Here is a 23,548-nt window from a genome sequence, read left to right on the forward strand (position 1 = left end):
ACAGATTAATTCCACGTTTACAAATTTAAAACCTAAATCTTGCAAGCAACCTTTATATTCATTTCTGAGGATCGTTTTATGAACACAATATTTATAAATACGTTTTGGTATAAGCATGCTATTGTTTTGGAAAGTATTATCAATAGTTCATTTACATAAGTTACATTAGACCCTAAGACCTTTGATATTAGCATATGTACAATAGGCAACACTATGGTGGGACAGAGTATAAACTATGATGAATCATGTTAAAAAGAAAAATATTGGTGCATATGAAAACACTTACATCATAGCCATGTTCATTACAATCGACTGCATGCATCAAAGATAGGAACGATATGCCAATAATCCAATAATGCATTTTCGTTTTAACAATGTTCGGTTAAAACGAGTAGCTATCTATTGTTGAGTTTCACTTAAGTATAGTATACATGTTAATGTATAGTTGTACGCAATTACTATCCTATCAGTTAATCAATTCAGTAAAGCCCACTAGATAAAAGATATCAGCAAATAACAATCACCTATAACTATAATTTGTAATCAACAAGCTTGTTACAAAAGCCTTTTCCTCATGATATCCAACAGTTTCCACTTAATGTCACGTTAGCTGGTGTTATATGTCGTTACTTTAACTTTGCATTAATAATGAAATAACTGTATAATTCTCCATTACTTTTAAGGCAAGGAAGTAAACATTTGGATATGAGCATTATTTATGGAGGACCCCCCATATACAAACAAACAATACATTCCTTTTTAACGTGCGTTGACTTTTCAATTTTAGCCGTACCTAAATTTCATGATTTAGTTCACCATTTAAATATATATAACTACGGTAATCACGTAGAGATGTCGTGCTTTGTACATCGACTTTGTCTCAATCATCCTATATCTAAGGCCAATGTTATTCTTGAAGGTTGCAGTCAACCAGATTGACGAAAAAAAGAAAAGTTCTAAAATACCGTTATTAAATGCTTTATATTGATAAATTTAAAATTGGATCTAAAAATCTCCAGTTAAAAATCAAGAATAAAATGAAAAAAAAAGAAACACAAAAGTAACCATGAACAGGCCTCGAACCACTGACCCCTTGAGTTCTGGAGTAAAAAGGGTAAAATGTCTCCCATTTGGACCACTCGGCCATCCATGCTCATACAATGAGCGTTGTATTTTATACTTTATATATGCAATACTCGTAGTTTCACAAAATATTATGACAACAACAGAACACACAAAATTACTTGTTAGACATAGCAAAATGTTATTACCGAATATACTGAAAATATGAAAACTTAACAACATTTTTCAAGTAATGTGATATACCAGTCGTGATCTTTTATTCAATATAAACTAATAATTGTAAAAAATACGGTATTTTATAACTTTTCTTTTTTTCGTGATATATAGCAATATGGTTGACCGCCCTTTAAGGTAAATAATTCAGTGTATAGGTTGTCTGGTCTGAACGTTATCATTTATCGGGTGCCGTTAAATAACAGATTATTGAGAAAATGTTGTCATGTTATCAATTATTTATCAATGCAAGTATATACTTTATAATTCACTCATTTTATTTTAAGTACATGGATAATTGTTCACTTACTCTTGTATTCAAACAAGCTTAACATAATTAAAATACAATTTCTAACAATAAAAGTCACATAATTAACATGTTATACTACAGAATAACAAAAACAAAAATACATATTTAATGACACAAAAATTGCGTCGATAGACTTAACTTGTTAAACCGTTAACATAAAATTAAATTCAAAGTTATTGCGAATATAATTGAATCTGTGTATTCATTAGCTGCCCCACATATTTGACACTGTTTCGCAAAAGACAAAGGTCAATGAGTGTTTTTTTGTATATTGATTCGACGGTCTCGTTCCGAAAAAAAATATTAACTCACTTAGCAACAGTAATTTAATATCTAGGGCTACAGTTTCCATGTTACGATAAACATCACTGTTATTATTCAGTATGAAATCCAGTTAAGACACGAATCATTTATCAATCTGCGCTGCCATATATTCGATTGTGAACAAGAAATTATGGCTGGTGTATTATTCCCTCAAGAGTGATTGTGAGAACCATATAAATACATTATTTCCAGATCAGGAGTAACGACGTTCTTCCATATTCCACCTCTTTATTTCGTGTGTTACTGATAATCTAAGCCTTATTTTCTTAATTTGCGCTATGTTAAGCTGATGAACTTTGCATTGGTTTTCTAAGTTTAGCTTCAAATATTTTTTGTGATGTTATAAATCTCACGTTGTGTCGGTGGATTAACTATGGCGGCCATACAATTGATTTTTATCTTGTGATGTTCGGTGTGGCGTCATTTATAAATCATCATTTCAATCCGCAAATTCTTGTTTTGAAAAAAGGATATGATTACATTTAACAGCAAGATGCAGTGGTGCATTATCGCTCCACTGGTTAAAATTTAACACGCCAAAAACCATTGAAACAGTAAAGTGACGTTCAAGATCATACCGATATATACCAAAATATCTTGCAAACTACGTATTTAGGCCAAAAAGTTAATAAATTGATATTTTAGTTAATGAAGGAAAATTAAATTATGCCCATCGCATTCAATTAGACATAACACGACGAACAAACATTCGTCCACAAGTATGCTCTATGTTTGAACAAATGCTGTAGAATGTTGATAAAACAATTTGAACTACGTATGCAACAATAATAGAAGTTTAAATCATTATCTTTGCAACTGTTATTACTATGGGACACGTTTAGCATTGAAAACAGGATTGCATTTCCTCAATGAAAACCATTTCCTTTATATTTTGGGGCTCAATGTTGCCGCTACAATAATAACAGAAACACTCGGTTAATGTTGCTATTACTTAAGATAAATCGTTCATACATCATAACTAATACACCGAGAAAGTATGACCAAAGAATGTCTCAATTTTAAAATCAAGAAAGCGATTTTTTCTGTCTTAAATTTAAACAATTCATAGAACCAAGCATTATTACATATGAAATATTGTTTATCAAACATTGTCACTTAACGTGCCTTTTACTAAAACAGAAAAAAACGATTACAGCTCTTTAGGTATTGTTTCGGATGACACGTATTTCAGTGGTTTAACATATTTAAGCCTAGTGGACTCTCCCATCCTTCTAAATTGGATCAATTTATTTCCAAAATTAGGGATATCTTGTATATTTATTTCTATATTAAAAATATTTATTACAGAAATTCCGTTCAGCAAACAGCGCAGACCCTGATGAGACGCCGCATCATGCGGCGTCTCATCTGGGTCTACGCTGTTGACCAAGGCCTTTTTTTTCTAGACGCTAGGAATAAATGGGTTAATTGTGTGCGATGTCTTCGGCCGTCTTGATGTCATCAATTAGGCCCCGTGTCATTTGGGAAATAATCGCGATGTCGTTACCCACATGTTGGATGACTTGTAGTAATAGAGTTTTCGTGTGATCTGAAACGACACATTATTTTTATTGCATCGATTTTTTTCTATCAGTTATCTGGATTCTGATGGTTGGGATTCAGCATTTCTCGTCTCTGTCTTATAGTATATCACGAAATTTTCTAATTGCTTTGATATATGTCATAGATATCGAAACAGTAGCCGAAGACTAAGAGTCCGGGGCTCAGGTTTTTTTACCCTAATATAGTAATCGACTTTAATGAACATCTTCGCGCAGCAACTTACTAGATACCCGGTTGTCATGGATGCACAATGTACCCATTACGGCGTAACAGCGCTGTCGGGTGGAATGATTGTCCAGAACCGTTATCAGAATTAACGTACTCACACAATGCATTTCAAGTGACTTGTTAAAAAAATACTGCTTTGAAGAGACCGAAATTCTTTTTGAAGTTATCTTAACGGAAATTGTTATGTCAATCGGATTAATGTATTGCCACATCGTACGTACCTGCTACATGTTCAACAGTGGTCACCTTGTCTGTAAGCCCGCGTGCCAGAGCAGACATCGTGTTTGCGTCGTCATACATGTTCCGCAGCAGGTTCAACAGCAGGCCTTTTGGAATCACTTAAAATGTAGAAATGCGACGAAGATAGAGGAACGATTATAGACTAAGCGAGTTTGCATTGCTAATGTGCATTGAACATTTTTTTGTTATATGTGATTTTACAAACATGTTGCTTTACTAGCAAATCAAATAGTGTATGTAAAGTTTTTACTGTAAGGGTGTGAAGACAGTATCGGTATACATATTACTTTGTTTATGTTTGTATAAAACTAAATGCGCTTTTAATGCGCTTTGACACACGCTCTTTACATGTAACTTAAGATGCTGTTTGTGATAGCAAAGAACATAAATAATACTTATTTTCGATAATACTCTGCAATGGTTACAACAGCACGCAAATGCTTGACTTTAATACACATGTGATAATTGTCTTTATTTTTAGTACACATATCAACTCGATGCTGACAACTGAAGATGCATTTGCAACACAACCGTTTATTGTGTTAGTTGCCATGAAGACTGATTCTACGACTCATACATTAGAAGAGAGGTTAATTTTACTTAGCAGACCAATACATCGAAAATCCATAAACATTTAACATTGAAAACGAATAAGAAACAATTTTTTCGAGAAGTCTTAGTCGGGGTTGTTTTCAGTGCTGTATTAGAATGCCTAAGTTTCTCCTTGTTAGGTCATAAATACGTCAAAGCCCGACAAATGTGGTTACTATTAGGTGATATTGAAGAATGATACAATTTATTGGACTCAATATTGCATTATTGAAGCTTAATTTATCTTATGATTCCCAAACAATGATAATAATATAAAATAATGTAACCGTAGATTTCATGTTCATAAAAGTGGTATACAAGCAAAACAGACAACATGGTAAACATGTATTTAATGTACAAATATCTTGCCCCCAATTTAACTATTTTACTTTTTAGTTCAATCCTTTTCAAACTTCTTCTTGCAAAAGCTTGGGTTTTGCGTACATCAGACATTATTTAGAATTTTTGAGAACTTAATTAACATTCAGCAATATTTGAAGCAATTATAATTGTTCGTTACATGTAAACTTTCAGAGTATGTTCGTGTACTTGGGAAAGTAATTTCCAATCGGTCAATCTGTAACTTTGACAAATAATTTGAAACTATTAAACAGTTTAATACCATTGTATACCTTGGATAATAATAATCTCCATAACATGTTGTAGACTTGCAAATAAATCTATTATATTTGAGATAATCATTCTTGTATACAAACTTTCATTTTCTGTGTAAAATTATTTCACTCAATAAACATTAACAAAAACGAGCAGTAAACTTCTTTAAGTACAAAAATAAGGATTAACATCATTTCTTGTTTATTAATGTTGACAACCTTAAGATATTACATTTGCTAATGTTTTCATTGGAGTATAACATGTAACAATTCATTCATGATACGCTTGTGACAAACCCATTAATTATGCATGCTAAACATATGTGAAGCAATTCAGTTCACATATATAATCTTTCTACATATATATATAAAACTTTGTAAAAATATTGTTCCAAATAATATGTTGACCAATTTAGAAACTGGAAGAGGTGTGGCTAAAAACCAAGCCACTAGGTCAAATAAAACAAAACGCTTGTTGAAACAATTCTTTTGCGCAATCAGTTCTTAACCAGTTCTTGAGCTTTTTGTTAAAATAAGTTCAGTTTTCTGGCAATTTATTTTATCTAACAGTTCACTTAAACTTGAATTTAACATGACATTCTCTGATGTTATGATTAAGTATTATTGTCAAATGAGCGCAGTTTAAAATAGAAGATATTTTTCTTAAATCTAAACTTTATTCGTTTGGAAACAATTAAGCTTTGATAAGGCGTTAATACCACGTATATGTAGTTCTGGATTTATTGAATGATATGCTGAACTGAATTTTAAGCAATGCAACATGACCTATTGCCTGTGTGTCCCGAGTGACCGATAATTGGTCAATCGTTTTATGGCTGTGCAAAAATCGTATTATGACTTTGAAAAAAGAAATTACCTTAAAAGTATGATGTAGGCGAATATTCGGAAATACCTCATGCAACGTTTTACAATATTACACACTGTACACAATTCGAGTTCACTGTATAAAAACACATTATTCAGCAGCACTAAAAGGTTTTATGCATTAAGTCAATAAGTTGTGTCTGTGTGTGTTTAGTTTTACATTGTCATAAAATTTAGACGTCATTAAGTATACAAATTGGCACAATACAAATAGATGTACATTATTCTAATGTGTACACTTATGATATTTCTTCGCCATACGATTTTGTATGTAATATTTTGAAGGTTTTAATAGTTAAAACATTGACATTTATACACCAGGTTCAAGCTTATTTGCATCTCTGTTTAATTTAAAAACATAAACATGAACATGTGGTGGACAAAGCAACCGAAACATATTGAAACATAGTTGAACGCGACATAAATCAGTACTATTTGATCCAAGTCATAAAAAATGGACGAATGAATAGCTTTAAGACCCATTTGGGTGACAATGCGAACAATCCATAGGTGTAAATAAGCTTTTAAATAAATTAAATGAAGAAAACATATTTTCAAGGCAAACAATAAATACAAGAGAAAATTCAAGGGGCACCTTTGAATATTTGCCAGCAAAATCTGGTGATATAAAAATGTATATCAAGAAAAATGATACACACAATACGTGATTAAAACAAGTATATTTGTATGTGTCATATTTTAGAAAATGAGACATTCGTTTTAATTATCATTCTTTTTTAGCTTACCGTCCTGAGTTGTAGTTTTAGGTTGGGTTATCCAGGGAGTTGTCGCCTCCGGAGTTGTCGCCTCCGGAGTTGTCGCCTCGGGAGTTGTCCACTCCGCAGATGTCGTCTCCTGAGTTGTCGGCTCCGGAGTTGATACATCCGGAGTTGTAGTTTCATGATGGCGAGTTAGCTCTTCTATTAACGGACTGTTTAAATCACCTCTGTGCAAAAGCATCTAAGAAAATGGATATTTCAATTTAAACTCATTTACAAATATATGTGATGTTTACTTGAAATGATATAGCTAACGTTCGGTGTTAATAATAAACTGACCGTGTGAATTTTGGATCGAAGGTACGCTTTGAAAGTAAGATGAATTATTTTATCGGTATGCATGTAGATATTATTTTGTGAAACGTAATTTGTTACATTGAGTTTAATCCTCGCGTGACACATTTCAAACCCTTATAACGCGAGCTGTTTACTGTTAATTCTTTCTTTAGTTATTTCATGTTATAGGAAACCTATACAACGCGATATTTTAAATACATTTCCCTATCACTTCACTAGTAATAAAGTATAATGTTGAAAAGTAGATTATGACCACAATATATTTTCCTCATACCATTATACACCGACGAATGTTGCTGATAAGTCTATACTTACGTCCGTGTGTTGTTTAAATATCGACATCATGAACCATTATTAGAGGTTCATATATTTTTAATTGTCTTACTGTCTGTGGATTTTAATTTGTCATATGAACGACTGTCTCCATTGTTTATTGTAAAAAACACACACTTACATTGACGACAGGTCCACTGCCGTTGACAACATGCCTTACAGAAAGGAACAATAAACCAAGGATCCAAAAATGCATGTTAGCGTTAAGAATATATGATAATAACTAGTTACTGTTTGATTCAAGTTATCGAATGATAAAAGCAAATGTATATTTGAACGTCATGTCTACATTATCAGTCAATCCTTGCTTCAAAACTTAGAGCTAGATAAAATTTATCAGTAAATTACACTACATATAAAACCTGTTATCAGCAAACTTGGGTAACACAAATTACTTCATTTGGTGTTTAAAACATGCCAAAAAGTATTCACTAATTAACACTGAATGCAATGTATTACTTTTATGATTGTGTTTTTACTTTGCATCAATGCTGACGAAACTAATAACATATATATGTGTGAAATTCCCATAAGTGTGAAGATAAAAAACAGCAGAGGGCAACAATGCCGAGCATTCACCGTACGTTAAAGAAAATCGTCAATCCGTTAAGCCGTATTGTGCATTCATTATTTACCACACGATATTTAAATATTTTGCCTCAAATGATAACAACGTGGAGACAAATTCCGCGCGCATCGATTATTCCCCAGGGGCACAACCTCTTAGGTCAAGGTTACACTTGTTACCAATGTGCCAGCATGCAATTTGTTCGGACTGAAACGTTATTGCTTACAAAGCAATTTTAAATCAAATGCCACATATCAACGGCCTGTACTCATAGCCTCGGTCCATAAAACAGGTATATGGTGAAATCCTGTCATTATAATTATGTATATTTTCATTGAATTTTTATATATGCATTATAGAAGGCATCATGTATTGTATCGAATTTGATACAGCAGACACACATTATTTTAATGCAATTATTTACGTTGGAGACATCTACGTCTTTGACCACTTCTAGTATAATATAATGTACATGCATTCAAATATATTGCAGTATATACATAATACAAGACCAATGATTGTAAGTTTAAGGATGGGAACTTACCCGTGTTGGATTTTTTTAATAATTTATTTGAATACGTAAATTGTTAAGAACATAAATCTTGAATACAATAATATGGAAATACCTACATATTGTGTATGTCAAAGTGTGATTAAAGTTGAAATGGGGTGAATATAACGGCACCGTATATTTCTTGACAGAAATGTGAATACTTAAACTTTTAAAATTTTGCAATTTTCTAAAATAAGTCCAGGATTGTAAATAGAATGTAGGCGTTTCGGCATTAAAATCACAGTGCATATTATTTTGTAGCTTTAATATGTCTAACAACCACTTCCGTAGGTATGTACGTACACATAATATAATTGTAGTACATATACAAAATTACAATAATCCTACAAAATATGTTCTGTTTTATTTGTGCTAATCGGTCATTGAGTAGGCTGAGCACTTTCCCGCTTACTCTTCGCGACTTGTACAGAATTATAAATAACCCGGACTGTAAATTAAACCAAAAACGATAATGGTCTGGGTTATATTAAGATGCTGTGAAAACCAAAGATTAACACGAAACCATTCTGCAAGCTTAACGTGTTATAAAAAACCCGTGTTAGATTTTTACCAAGGTTGTATTTAATGTGTTTATACATGTATATACCTTATACTACATGAACGTGTCTTACATGAAACTGATTCAGAGTTAGTTTGGTCCTTTTTATAATAAATATGGGCCGTTCTCTGTGAAAAAGGGGTTTAATGTACGTAAAGTGTCGTCCCAGATTAGCATGTGCAGTCCGCAATATGTAAAATTGATTCGGCTAAACATGTAGATCAAGAAAAAATAACTATTTATTTATGAACGCTTTAAACAAGTCGATGGGAAGCGGGAATATGATGGTGGAGTTTTTCTCGGCGGAGATGGAACTCAGCGTCTGGAGGTAGCGCAACTGAAGAGCGGCACTGGAGCTACCCATGACGTCAGCAGCCTCTTTGAGCGCACGGGATGCCTTATGCTCTCCTTCCGCCGCGATAACCTGGAATCAGTTGTTTGACGTATCATTTTCTCTCCCTCCCTCCCTCCCTCCCTGCCTCCCTCTCTCCATCCCTCTCTCTATGTCTCTATCTCCCTCCCTCTCTCCCTCCATACCGCCCTCTCTCTCTCTCTCTCTCTCTCTCTCTCTCTCTCTCTCTCTCTCTCTCTCTCTCTCTCGCTCTCTCTCTCTCTCTCTCTCTCTCTCTCTCCCTCTCTCTCTCTCTCTCTCTCTCTCTCTAAACGACAAATATAATATATGTCATGTTGTTGTAAAACTGTGCCATACCTTTGCTCGAGCCTCCCCGTTTACTTCCTACAAATGTTTATTAAACTTCCTCCCTCTCTCCCTCCCTCCCGCCCTTGCTCTCTCTCTCGTTTCTCGTTTACTGCCTACAAATGTTTATTAAACTCCCTCCCTCCCTCACTCCCGCTATCCCTCCCTCCCTCACTTACTCCCTCACTCTAACCCGCCATCCCTACCTCACTCCCGCCTGTCCGCCCTCCCTCCCTCCCTCCCTATCTCCCTCCCTACCTCCCTCCCTTCCCTCCCGGCCCTTTCTCTTCCCTCTCACTCTCTCTATCGTTTACTTCCTACAAATGTTTATAAAACCCCTCCCTCTCTCTCACTTATTCCGTCCCTCCCTCATTTTTCTCTCTCTTCCTCTCCTGATTCCCCTCCCTCTCTCGATTCCCCCCTTATCCCTCCCTACCTCCCTTCCACATCCCACCTCTCTCTCTCTCTCTTTCTATCTCTGTCCTCTCTCTCCCCTTATTCCCTCCCTCCCTCCCTTCCCCATCTCTCTCTCACCTTCTTTCTATCTCTGTCTCTCTCTCTCCCTTATTCCCTCCCTCTCTCTCTCCCTCTCTCTCTCTCCCTCTCTCTCTCTCTCTCTCTCTCTAAACGACAAATATAATATATGTCATGTTGTTGTAAAACTGTGCCATACCTTTGCTCGAGCCTCCCTGGAAGCCTCCGCCTCTGCCGCCATGGCTCTCTGAAGCTGCACTGGGAGCCGAACGTCCTTACTGCAATGAATTTACATGCTTATACGAAACTTATGATAGACAACTAGACTTAATGCATGTGCGTAAAGTGTCATCCCAGATTTGTGAATGCAAATTACGGGCAACACTTTCCGCCTAGATTGAATTCTCGTTAGAAAAGACTTCCTGTAAAGGCAAAAAACATACATAAACTCAAAAGTCTCGTTCCTGATCATTAGCCTGTGTAAACTAGATAGTCTAATCTGGGACGACACTTTAAGCTCAAACATTAAGCCTATTTTTGCGGGAAAGGGGTTCGTGCCATGGATGAGTGTTTCTCATATAACAACACTGAATGATACAGTAATGGTTGCAAATAGTTCCGTTGCGGATTTCATTGAATATAAGACAAAGTTTATTTAATACGGGTGTTTCTTCTAGTCGTTCTTCTGTCGTTGCATAATTCCAATGCATATGTTTTAATTCGTCCGCTATGTTTTATATGCTTTCATCTTCAGGGAATGATAATGCAACTGTTGCTCAACTGTAAATAAATGTTTAGATACTGCTACACATTTAGTCTATAAATATCAGAGAGACAAAATAGTGTTCATCCTTTGGATGTTAGTTAAAGATGTTTGCATTATATCAATAGACTATTTGCACCTTAAAGGGACTATGAAAAATAAAAACTGATATGTTCTTTTACCCGTTAATGTAATTTACTAAAACTATAAGTTAATCAAATATTAACTTATATAAAGTGTCAGAAATTGTATAATGTTTGATTAATTAAACAAATTATTTGCAGATACAATTGTTTTTAATTCCGATATGGTATCAAACTCATAATCATACAATGAACGACAGTGAACATTGCTTGAACCAACCGTGATATCTTACTTGATAATAACCCTTTCCAACCGGCAGATATATAGATAACTCACACTAATGTTGGCAACATGTAAGTATGAAAACGGCTAAACAAAAAGGCATTTTTAAATGTATTAACTTTCTCGTTATTTTATGTAGCCAATTTTATCCGTGATTATATACCAATAACATTTGTGTCATTTCAGTTTTTTAAGAATTTGCCATTTTTTTGGGCCATTTAAATGACAAAGTCCCTTCAAACATAAAATGGTTCCATGTTAGAATCATATTATGGTGGCATTCATTTTGTATTGCTGCATACGATAACCTGCATGTTTGAGAAATGTGAACAAATTTTCAACTAAGCGTTGAAAGTTTGTTTTAAATGTTTGGATTTTATCGTGAAAATAATTACTGGACATAAATACATGCATGTTAAGATAATTCACTACTGCATCAGATTATTTGATTGAGTTTGCAAAACTTTTAATTCCCTTCTTGATACTTGTCTAGATTTGAAGAAAAAAGTTTTAACGAAAAATTTGAAAGAAAACACAAAATGGTGACCTAATTCTTGGATGATATATGGCTATCTAACGAAGAAATACGCAAACATAAGAGAAAAGTCGTACTAAGCGAATAGTTGCCACTTTTAGTTACTTATTCATACTATATTTATTACAGGTTCAAATTATTGCATTCAGAACGTGATCGAAAACATAACATAAAATACCTTACATTTCTACTCGCTCAACTTTGATTCCCCATCGATCAGTACATTCGTCTAATGAGGACTGAAAATCAAAGCCACAATGATAGTGTTTCTATATCTGTAACAATGTATGATACGCGCTTCACATCGTGTTAGTTACTTTGCTTATATGTTATTATTTATCGAAATTCAAGTCTACTTAAAACATATACGCGACGTTTTATGATATACGTTTTATTCATAAATATTATTTTTCTAAAGCCAAATTAAAGATAGCTCGTGCAAATAGCCCAAGCTATTAAAGTTTGGGTATATTGTTGCGTACATTACTGTTCAAAATGCATTCTAAATCAGTTAGTTAAAAAATATCATTACGTGTAACGGACGAGTAAATAGAACTGTATAAGGTTTTTCAAATACTTAATAGCTACCTGCATTCCTTGACTGATGCTCTCCCTGTCCGACAAGATCTCCGACATGTTCTTGGTTCCCAGGATGTTGCGCAATGTCGTCTGCGCAAGCAAGCGCGTGCTATGGTGCGCGTTCTCGACGTTAGCAACAGACACGGTCGGGTTGGAAACCCGGTAGTACACAACGGCGTCGACGGAAACGGTCACACTATCCTTCGTAAGAACCTGTTCGAAAATTCAAACAACCGGTTGGTCATTGTTTTACCAATTTGGAAAATGCGGAACAAATACGAATGAATAAGGTTTCGAACTTTTGAGAGTAATATTATTAATAATCACGTAGCTAGTAAAACTGTGTACAATCGTATTTTATTAATATGTATGTTTGAACTATACTTTTAGGGACTTTGTAACATATTTTTATTTCGTTAAGGTCGTCATTAAATGATTTAATTGAGAAATGAACCTCACAAAGAAGAATCGGAACCAGAGAGCTCAATTTTAAAACCAGAATATAATTAAAAAAGAAAACCCCTACATATAAAACAGTATAATTATTATAATATCAATAAACAATCCACGTATATTCACAAAATACAACGAAACAGCAGAATAAATTCAAATTATTTAATCGTTTTGCGTTTGTAACGCATTCAAATTTTATCAATTTCTAATGATGATTATTCATAAATGAACATTCATTTCAAGCAGTACGCCATTCGTGTAATGTCGCTCGACAATGCGCAGGGTACTTTTATTTGTTTTCAGTATTCCTATCTTCGAAACTTCATATTTAAAAGTATATAACTGTAGAATAGCACGATTGGTTCTAATTGCTGATAACGATGTATCAACACATTAAGTTATTATCAACCAAATTTTAATAAAATAAAGATTTTCCTGCTTTGTTAACCACTTATATGGATTGATTAAAAGCGTACATGAACCGAAATTGATTCTTTAGAAGTCGGATATGGTGTTCAAACATGGGGTCGTTCTTTTATTTTTAAAGAAATGTAATTAACTATTACATTCATGTAATCGACTTTCTCTTGACAATAAAGGAATCATACTTGCGTTTTGATTACATTTGTGTTCCCATTTACAAACGGGCCGCGCTCTGTGAAAAGGGGGTTAAATGCATGTGCGTTAAGTGTCGTACCAGATTAGCCTGTGCAGTCAGCACATGCTAAACAGGGACGACATTTTCCGCTTAAACTGTCGTTTTTCTAAGTAGAGACTTTCTTTTAACAGAAAATATACAAGCGGAAAATGTTGTCCGTGATTATCCTGTGCGGACTGCACAGGCTTATCTGAGACGACACTTTACACACATGCATTTAACCTCATTTTCACAGAGCACGTCCATTAATCCATTTTATGTACTTGACTGTTACGTAAATGTGCGTGGTTTGCGGTTGTAATCCTTTGCATTCGAATAATCTGATCATATATGCAGCACATGCAATTATTATATTTTATGATAGGGCTATAACACGTATTGCTCTAAATCTAGCGGTCTGAAAAATATGAATATATAGATCTGAACTATCTCTAGTTGCTGTTCAAACAATCGGCTTATTGGTGTGATAAGGCTAGAAACAACTTTGGTACAGAAAGATGAACATGTCAAGCGGGATTGGTCAATCGTTATTTAAGGGTTTTTGTTAATTATTCTTTTAGAGCACTTGCATTGATACTTTGAGGTAACGGACTTACATACGTATCATCTCGTGGCGACACTTTCTGCTGTGTGTTCTTATAATAATGGCGAAAAACACGTGTATTTTAGCAATTTAACTCAATCAGCGGAACCCATGCAAAGACATGAACTGTACGTACACGCAAACACTAACAGTATCGGCAGTTAAACATTCAAATGTAACTTATTATTATTCTGAGAACTCACCTTCTTCTAGAGAGTTAAGGTTATTAATGAAACCGCTAACTATTAAGATTATATCCTCCTTCTATCCCCTAATAAATTATTGCACCGGTTGTAATTCTTTCTTAAGTATGGATTGCGTTTAAGCAACACTCATAAATCAAGAGCAGATGCCATGCCCTCGAGTTAGTTTAAGAGATTTGCTTGATTTTCCATTCTGTTGAGAGCAATCGCCGCTATCAAATTCATTTTACTTTATATGACAACATACGCTTAAACTATGCTGATAGATTTGCATTTTGATAGGAGTAGGGGTGGGTGGTAGTTCTTTTTTTTATAAACCAAATAGCTGTTAATTGCATATATAATTCGAAACAATAAAGCATGAACGTCACTTTTGCGATATCAAGAGATACACTTTTATAAGGAAAATAGCTAAATTAGAGTTGATATTACTAAATTATTGCATCTAACTGACTTAATATTCGGGTTGTTGGAATGTGAACATAATTAAGAATGCTTAACATCTGGTGCGCTTTCTTTATTCTTTCGTTTGTTCCTGAATAAAATAACAAATTAAATTCACTCTACATGTGCACATCTGATTATATTGACCGATTCACAGATGTGCTTGAAAACGGCATATACTCATACTATGCCGTAAAGACCATCTCATTTGTCTCCGAATACTTGATTGTTAGTATTTTAGTATATGTTTATTAAACAAATCATTTACGCTCTACACGTGCATAATACTTCGAATAATTACTTGCACAAAAATTGAAACTCCAGATATATTATCAGGAAATATTTTTTTGTAAATATTCGATGGTATTTAAAGGGATCTTTCACGGTTTGGCAAATTGACAAAATTGAATAAAAGTTGTTTCAGATTCGCAAATTTTCGTTTTAGTTATGATATTTGTGAGGATATAGTATTATTGAACATTTACCAAAGTCTAATATAGCCATTATAAGCATCTTTTGACGATTTATAAACCTAAAAATTATAAAGCGTTGCAACGCGAAACGAGTGAATAATTTGGAGAGTTCTGCTGTTGTCGTTTAAATTTACGAAACTACGAAGATTGCTTTTATAATGTATAAAATACATCATACATTCGTTTTTACTCCAGGACTCCGAAGGTCACTGGTTCGAGCCCCGGTACGAGTTACTTTTTTTTCATTTATTAATTTTATTCTTGATTTTTCACTGAAGCTTTTAAAGTTCAAAGTTTACGTTTATCAAAATAAAGCATTTAATGACTAACTTCAAAATATGCAAAACTCTGTTAAAAGGCTCCTTTAAGCTGCTGAAAGTTACAATTTGACTACCAAATAAAGGACTTTACATACAACATAATATTAAACATTTAAAATTAAATGGTTAAAAAGAGAATCATGACAAAAGGAAACTAATGTATGCTGTGACTAGGCTATATAATGTTCAAACATACATGTATAGTTGTATATATTGATACGAAACCTTTCTGGTTAAAACAGCATCCATTAATTCATATACTTTGTCATAAAATCGTTTTTGCTCAAGACCTTTGTTTGATTTCTCGTGTTCTCCTTTTCCCCGGAGAGGGATTGTCGTCAACATAAAGAGTCCAATTCGCCTAGACGTATAATGGCAAGATATGTATATATTATGGCTTTGAATGATTTTTTAAGGCATGGCAAAATACAACGTGGAATTCACGGTACTAGCGTTTTAAGGCCACAAAGACATTTGCGTGTCAGATTCCCTATTTCTTTATTTCTTGCATTTATTCGCAGAGAATTTTTTTTTCCGAAACTAAATTTATTATGAACATTTGCATTACTTTTTTATTGATGCATAGTTCTGTCATAAGTTTGAGTATTGAAACCACATGTTTTGTGAATATAGATTGATGTGCTTAAATAAATATGCAAACTTCCCAAGTAAAACATTCAAAACGTTTAACCTATGTTAACCTTTGATGGGACTATATAGTTAAGTTTGGAAACATGCTTAAATGACATGAAACACATGTGCAAACTAGTTATCAGTTAATATCAAAGAACCCTACTTTAAAATAATATCATTATATTTTTCAAGAAAAATATTACTAGCATACTGCATCTTTCGCAAATATTAAGAATGACTACCTTTTTTTAAAGAAACAAAACTTGTAAGTATTTTATTTAGAAAGAAAGATTGCAAAATGATGTTCTTTTGTATATCTCATTAAAGTTTGTAATAATCACGTTGACGCGTAAATAAAAGTTACAATACAAACAAGATAACGATTGACGCAAAGCATCAAAGGGCGTCGGGAATTTCAGTGTAAAAGGCACTCAATGAAGTTACATGGAACGATTTTTTTCTACTGTAAATATTTATATATTGGCCGATTATTTTAAACAAAATAGAAAAAGATACTGGTATAATGATTATCTATGATTTTGTGTTATAACCCCCAAATAACCATTATCTATGATGTTTTGTTATAACCCCAAATAACCATAATCTATGATTTTGTGTTGTAACCCTCAAATATTTCATAGTTCATTTATTAACATTGGTTTCCTTTTTTACTGGCATCCGTGTGCAGTTTTCTCTAATGGAACAGAACTGTGTAGGTATTAACAAATCTGCTTCATCTTGTAAGCGTTATTTCATATTTTTCTCAACTTCAAGGGGAGATGATTCTGAACTTATTCTTACGCTGCTCATTTACGATAGGGTTGAGTACTCATTGATATGAAAACACTGTAAAAGTTTTAATGTGTTTACGAACCCCCACCCTCTCACACATACAGTTCATGGGCATAATTAAATATAAAAAATGGTAAAAAATAAAACAGCATATCTATTTAAACTAAAATGTCTACATCAAAACAAAAAGTGAACATAGAACACAAATAAAATAATTTGATTCTACTCGGGCTCGAAACTTGGGCCTCTCACATGTAAAGCGAGCGTGTAACCACTGCACTACGAAACCGCTTGAACAATCACCTTCTAACTAAGATATTAAGAAGCTATAAATAGTCGGTTGAAATGTAAACCCGGAAGTTTAAACGCTGGATAGTGAGCGGGGTTAAAAGTCCATACCAAAGGGTCCATACCACTGGTAAGATACGGGTCAGCATGCGGCCTTCTATATGTGGTTCTTAAAAAACCTGTAGAAGGACTTGATAGTAATGAGACTGGGGTGCTGTGATGGTGCTCATTGATAAGCGTCTGCATTCTTTATCAAGGCTCATTATTACAATTAAGAATACGTCTCGTGCTTCGCGGTCTATAGCGCCTTTATTAGTAACTAGGTGGTTGCTAGGATAGTGAAACAAAGAAGTTATGTTTTTTATACAAAACCAGAAAGTTTCACTGTTTCGCGTATTTGCCCAGTCCCTGTGATCGTTTATTATTGCCCAGTCCCTTTGATCAGTTATTAATAAAAACATTTAGCTTTGTATTATTGGGAATAATTGTTGTAGTTAATGCAATAGACACAAATGTAGTACTTATTTACACTAATTTACGCAAACTATCACCACTATGCAAGATATTCTGACAACAAAAATATATACATTGATCCGTAAAATAACTTCTCCTCCCATAAGCGAAAACAAAACGTATTACATACTAGTCGCCGCACTTCGGTGCGACGCCAATAAAGACTATGACTTGTAATTCTGAAGTAAATTAAAGCATCATAGAGTATTACCCGTCTATTGCAGGTTTTCAAAATGTCGCTGCGCATGTCTAGTTGTAAAACGGATGCAGAATGATATAATAATGGATTTAACGCAATAAGACCCCAGTAAAGCGCATCAGAACATGACGGGTGTTTTCGTTTGTCACTAATCGAACAGTTTTGACAAAGTTTAGCCCATTTATACCTAGTGGACTCTCCCATCCTTCTAAAGTGGATCAATTATTTCTAAAATTAGGGATGTCCAGTATATTTATTTCTTTATTTAGAATATTTCTTACAAACATTCATTTAAGCAAACAGCGTAGATCCAGATGAGACCCCGCATCATGCGGCGTCTCATCTGGGTCTACGCTGTTTGCCAAGGCCTTTTTTTCTAGACGGGAGGCATAAATGGGTTAAAGGGGTGTAAAACGAGGAAACGGGGATAATTTATTTGAAAATACCAGTTCTGTTCTGTTGAAGTACATGTTTATTTTAGTTTTGTTTTGTATATCAAAAATTAATACAGCACTTAATTGTATACAGTATACAGAAACCAGACGACAGTCAATGACAAGAATGAAGTAATAACATCATCTAAAACTTTACATGGGAATTTGAATGTGACATCATTTAAGAATAGCTCATTTGTAATATCCAACATTGGATTTGTGTTTCATGTTAGTGAAAATAATCTAATGGCTAAAAAAGCGCCTAATAAGTACACGTATGCTTTACAATACACTACACACCCAATATCAATACATGTAATAGTAACTTACTTCCTGTGGTGGCACATCAAATGAAACTGTGCGAAGATCAATTTTTGTGTAGCTTTCGATGCAGGGAATTATGAAGAAGATACCTAAAAGAGACAATAATTGTAAGAAATTAGAAGCACAATGTGGATGTTTCTAGTGTCAATTTATATCGTGAACAAAATTGGCAAACTTTTGTTTTATAAATTATTGCATTTGCGAACAATTGTATATGTCGGGGACAAAGAGGATGTATTGTTATTATATTATTTCACATAACTTAAAGCATGCTTCCTAAAAATTTTTATTAACTAACATAAACAAGGAATGCATTACACGCCGAATTTGAAATACCACTACCGAGACTGTCTTCCATAATTCATTTATAATCAACATTGGTGTAATAAGTATCCAATATATACCATTGGCACATGTGTTCTGTATATAATGCTATCAAACAATATGTAATAAATGTATTACTTCACAATTTGTTACAATAAGTTTTTTAGTTTAAAACAAGTATTGCATTTTTATATATATATATATATATATATATATATATATATATATATATATATATATATATATATATATATATATATATATAATATATATATCTATATATATATATATATATATATATATATATATATATATATATATATATATATATAGATGCGTACCTGGTCCTTTTGCACCACCTAATGGTAAACGCCCAAGTCTGAATATCACGGCTCTCTCATATTCCTGCACAACCTAGACAGACGTAAATAATATAATGAAACCAGATTCAGTATATTGTTTTTAACCCTTTACCCGAAGAAAAGTATTTTTGATGCATTTGTAGTCCATCAAAAAGTTAAATTTAATTACTAGATTCAAATTTTAAAAGCTTCATATTCGACCTTAAGATACTAATTAGCAGTAAACAGCATGATACCTGTACAGACTGCGAGTGACTCGCAACCTGTTCTGGTTTTATGCTGTTTGCACACAGGCATTTTTACTTTGCTTCTGAGTGGAAAAGGGTAAATCAATGATTTAACCAATAACTTTCTGGTCACATATTTCAGGTAGAAATAGGGAATAAACTTTTGGAGTAAGACAGAAACAATGCAGTATTTACCTTCGAAAGTTCACATGTTAACGCATACAAACAGATTTAGTGTATTCAGTCTTTAGATCGACAATTAACACAATCAAAATATTAATCGTAAGATATGCATGCATATGTTTTTAATTTTATATACATGTCGTGATATTTGTGTGCAAAATACAACAACATAACTTGTATAGCATGTTGATACAGCCGTTCGTTTATTTCGTATCGCGAATCGACCGATCGACGGCTTTAATCTACAATGCGGGTTTGTCACTGACATTAAACGTTTTTTTTTATATATTTTATTCGGATTATATGATTAATCATCAAATAACTCAATTTCGTTATGTGACCATAGTAGTGAACAAATGTATATAAAAACCAACACTGAAACTATTACGAAGACGGGATAAGCATTACTATTTAATATAATACACCATTATGTTTTTACAACATCCATGAATTCATATACAATGTCATAAAATCGTTAAAGCTCAAGAACTAAGTTTGATTTGTTATTGTCCTGTGCTCCCGAGAGAGCGATAGTCGTCAACGGAATGGTCCAGTTGTTCTCGACGTACAATAACAAAATATTTGTATGTTATGGTACTGACATAAATGTTTTGGATGCATGGAAATACACACCACGATTATGAGGTCCACAAACTCACGTGCGTGCCAGATTCCCTGCATGCATTTACAAATAGAACATATCTGAAACTTTTTTTACTGTAGGCATACAACTTACTTTTATGTTATTGATATAGAAATCGATAATCAGTTTTAGAATTTAAGCCTCATGTTTAGTGCATCTGATTTAATGTGCTGTACTTAATAGGCGAACTCTCAAATTAAAACGACACGAATGGTTCAATCTCTGTTTCTCAGGAAGAGACGTATTAACACAGGAAACACTAGTATTTAATCATAAGAAGTTACACTGCACATATTTAAAGGACGGGGATACATCATTAATGATTGGATCACCATTACTATTGATACGAATGTTTAGATTACGTTAAATCTCACCTTGATACACAGAACGAGGGAGAAGGGCAAGGTAACCACGATGAGGAGCAGCGAGAAAGCGTAGAGAAGCCATCCACAGCATCCGGCACCGTCTGTGTTATCATCCGCTGAAAATAGTATGGTAAGTAATATTTCAGGGAAAGGCGACGACGCTGTGAAGCAGGAAGAAAACTTATAGAAATCAATGACAGCAGCCGACAATGCCAGTGTATCGTCTTCTGAGACGGTAAAAGCAATAAACATGTGAAATATGTAAAAGCTAATCACAACAACGATAAAGCATGGAGAACCCCAGCAGCTTGTACAATATGTGATATCATGATCTAACAATATGGTAAACAATAAGGGCATTTAGATCATACTTTGAAGAATTTAGCGAGGGCAAGGAGAAGCCAATTACAGCCGCCGACCACGTCGATGTTATCGTCTGTCTAACAATAAAAAAAGATCACGTTGACCACGATGATAAGCAGAGGGAATAATTACTGTTCGGCACTGTCTGTGGTCTCAGTTGCTACCCAATTTGCGGTAAACAATTAATATTTACTTTACAATAAGTAGATATCTCTTACTAATAAAAGTTATAGGAGAATTGACAAATTTCATGCATAACATTTGCATGGCAGGCTTACGCTAAAAACTACACTGCAAAAAATAAATAGAAACACTATTACATTTGCGTTATACTTAAAATAGCATTGTATAATGAATTGATATTGTTCTTCCAATGCTTTATATAAAACTATTTAAGTAGGATCCGAAAAAAACCTAGAATAAATATAAACAATAGCTGATCATCTTGGGTGCTTTTCTAGACATATGTTACAAGCCATTACTGTTGTAAACAAGTTACTTCCGAGATTTTGAATGTTACCGCCCGACGCAACTCATCAATCTCTCAGACGCATTAATTGGCTATTCCGAAACCAATAAATTTGTAATGACGGCAGAACTTTCTGTTTAAATCATGCTAACGATTTACACGTGGTAGACGCAATTGCTTGCAATTAGGCACATGAAATAAAAATAGTAATATTTGTTATAGTTTAGACTCTATGAATCTATGAAATTCGTTTTTTAAATACCATTCCGTGAGAATGATACGTTGCGATCGTGTTCGTACAGCGAAACACAATACAACACGTTTATACTGTTAAATTCAGCATTACACAGTTAAATCATATATTTTGTTATGTTTTTGGATGTCTTTCGATAAAGGAGATCTGCCAATCGCTCTATTTGTTGATTGCCTTTTATCCCTAAGTTTAGTTTGTTTCATACAGTTAAAGTTTTATTGAGTAGATTTATCAATATACTACTCTAAGACTTTTGAATCTAGTTTTTTTACTACAGTCTTGTAAATTGATTTTCCCATTTTAATCGTTTGAACAAAAAAGCTCTGATTTAAATATTGAGCTTATGATTGGTTTTTGAATTTCTTAAAATGAAAACAATATAAATGAAAATAGTCTGCTTTATCACATGTCATAGTTCAGTTGATCCAGTTGATTGATACGGACGAAATAGTATTGGCCATTAATTTTACTAGACCACGCTCACTTTAAACTGACTATTAGCTATGCATGACAACATGTCTAGATAAATAAATATTGCTAGCCTTTACCATTATAATAGCTATCAACATTTAGCGATCATGTAAATAATATCTTAAAGAGAATAAAACATTTGTTTGTGAAGTGTCGATTATTGTCGACAAATACAAAGATACATCCATTTATAATCATTATTATAACATAGTTTCAATATTAAGCACACATCACACACAACCTTGTCGTGTGTGATGTACAGGATCCGTGTGACCAAAGGAATGACGTATTTAATTTTAACATGATTTGCACAATTAAGATTCGTTACATCATGTGATTATAGGTGCCAATAGGAGTTGTGAATGTGGAAAAGTTTCTATTCATGTGCAAATAAAAACTGCAAGTGTCGTCCTGTCATTTGTTTTGTTAATATTGCTACTTAGAAGTTCTGGTTGAAAATGAAATGCGTCCAGTAATTTAGCTTAGGTGATTAAATAGTATTGTTACTTTTCCATGACAGTTTAATATTCAATTTAATTGAACCTATACTTGGCTGCCATACCTTTGCTTTTTTTCAGTCATAACATTGCTTTCATGGACATACCTTACTGACATCAAATGCCTCCGGCCAATGAAGGACATGTTACAAACATGACTTATGTACAAAACAAATAAATTACAATTTCTTATTTATAATAAAGGAAATATTAAATTAGTGAAACCGTGAGAATATTAGTATATATATATTTACCCCCGATGACCAAGTCCTCAGTGCCAAGGGAATATCCGCCCGTATGCCTGTTGTTCATGTCAAAATGTACTCGATGCAATCCAATTTATCTAGCGTATTGTAATATTTTGATGGACACATTAGTAATCATACATCATTTGCAAGTGCACACTCTTTCAAATATCCTTTACTTCATATGTCTACATAAAAATACGCACACGTATAACCGTTCAGCTACAATTAATGCACTACTGCGATTTGTTTTCTCGTATATCTTGTTTTGTTTT

The 23,548-nt window shown here is 33.6% G+C and overlaps 3 protein-coding genes across 4 annotated transcripts in view; 1 reads left to right on the forward strand and 2 right to left on the reverse strand.

Moving 5' to 3' along the window:
* LOC127837315 (neurogenic locus Notch protein-like) overlaps window positions 1-23,548 on the forward strand; it is a 516,941-nt gene that overhangs the window by 365,646 nt on the left and 127,747 nt on the right. The gene's annotated exons all lie outside the window — the stretch shown is intronic.
* LOC127837327 (uncharacterized) lies at window positions 2,682-7,772 on the reverse strand. The gene is made up of 4 exons (XM_052364290.1): window positions 7,582-7,772; window positions 6,798-7,011; window positions 3,943-4,059; window positions 2,682-3,479 (listed from the first exon to the last, which is right to left on the reverse strand). The coding sequence occupies exons 1-4, from the start codon at window positions 7,654-7,656 to the stop codon at window positions 3,355-3,357; spliced, it is 531 nt and encodes a 176-aa protein (XP_052220250.1). The 5' UTR covers window positions 7,657-7,772; the 3' UTR covers window positions 2,682-3,354.
* On the reverse strand, window positions 9,362-23,340 carry LOC127839812 (band 7 protein AGAP004871-like). The gene is made up of 8 exons (XM_052368199.1): window positions 23,283-23,340; window positions 20,985-21,136; window positions 19,537-19,609; window positions 18,878-18,960; window positions 12,564-12,767; window positions 12,159-12,214; window positions 10,511-10,589; window positions 9,362-9,564 (listed from the first exon to the last, which is right to left on the reverse strand). The coding sequence occupies exons 1-8, from the start codon at window positions 23,338-23,340 to the stop codon at window positions 9,376-9,378; spliced, it is 894 nt and encodes a 297-aa protein (XP_052224159.1). The 3' UTR covers window positions 9,362-9,375.

This window comes from Dreissena polymorpha, chromosome 7, assembly GCF_020536995.1.
Source record: "Dreissena polymorpha isolate Duluth1 chromosome 7, UMN_Dpol_1.0, whole genome shotgun sequence".
In the NCBI taxonomy this organism is placed as follows: domain Eukaryota; kingdom Metazoa; phylum Mollusca; class Bivalvia; order Myida; family Dreissenidae; genus Dreissena; species Dreissena polymorpha.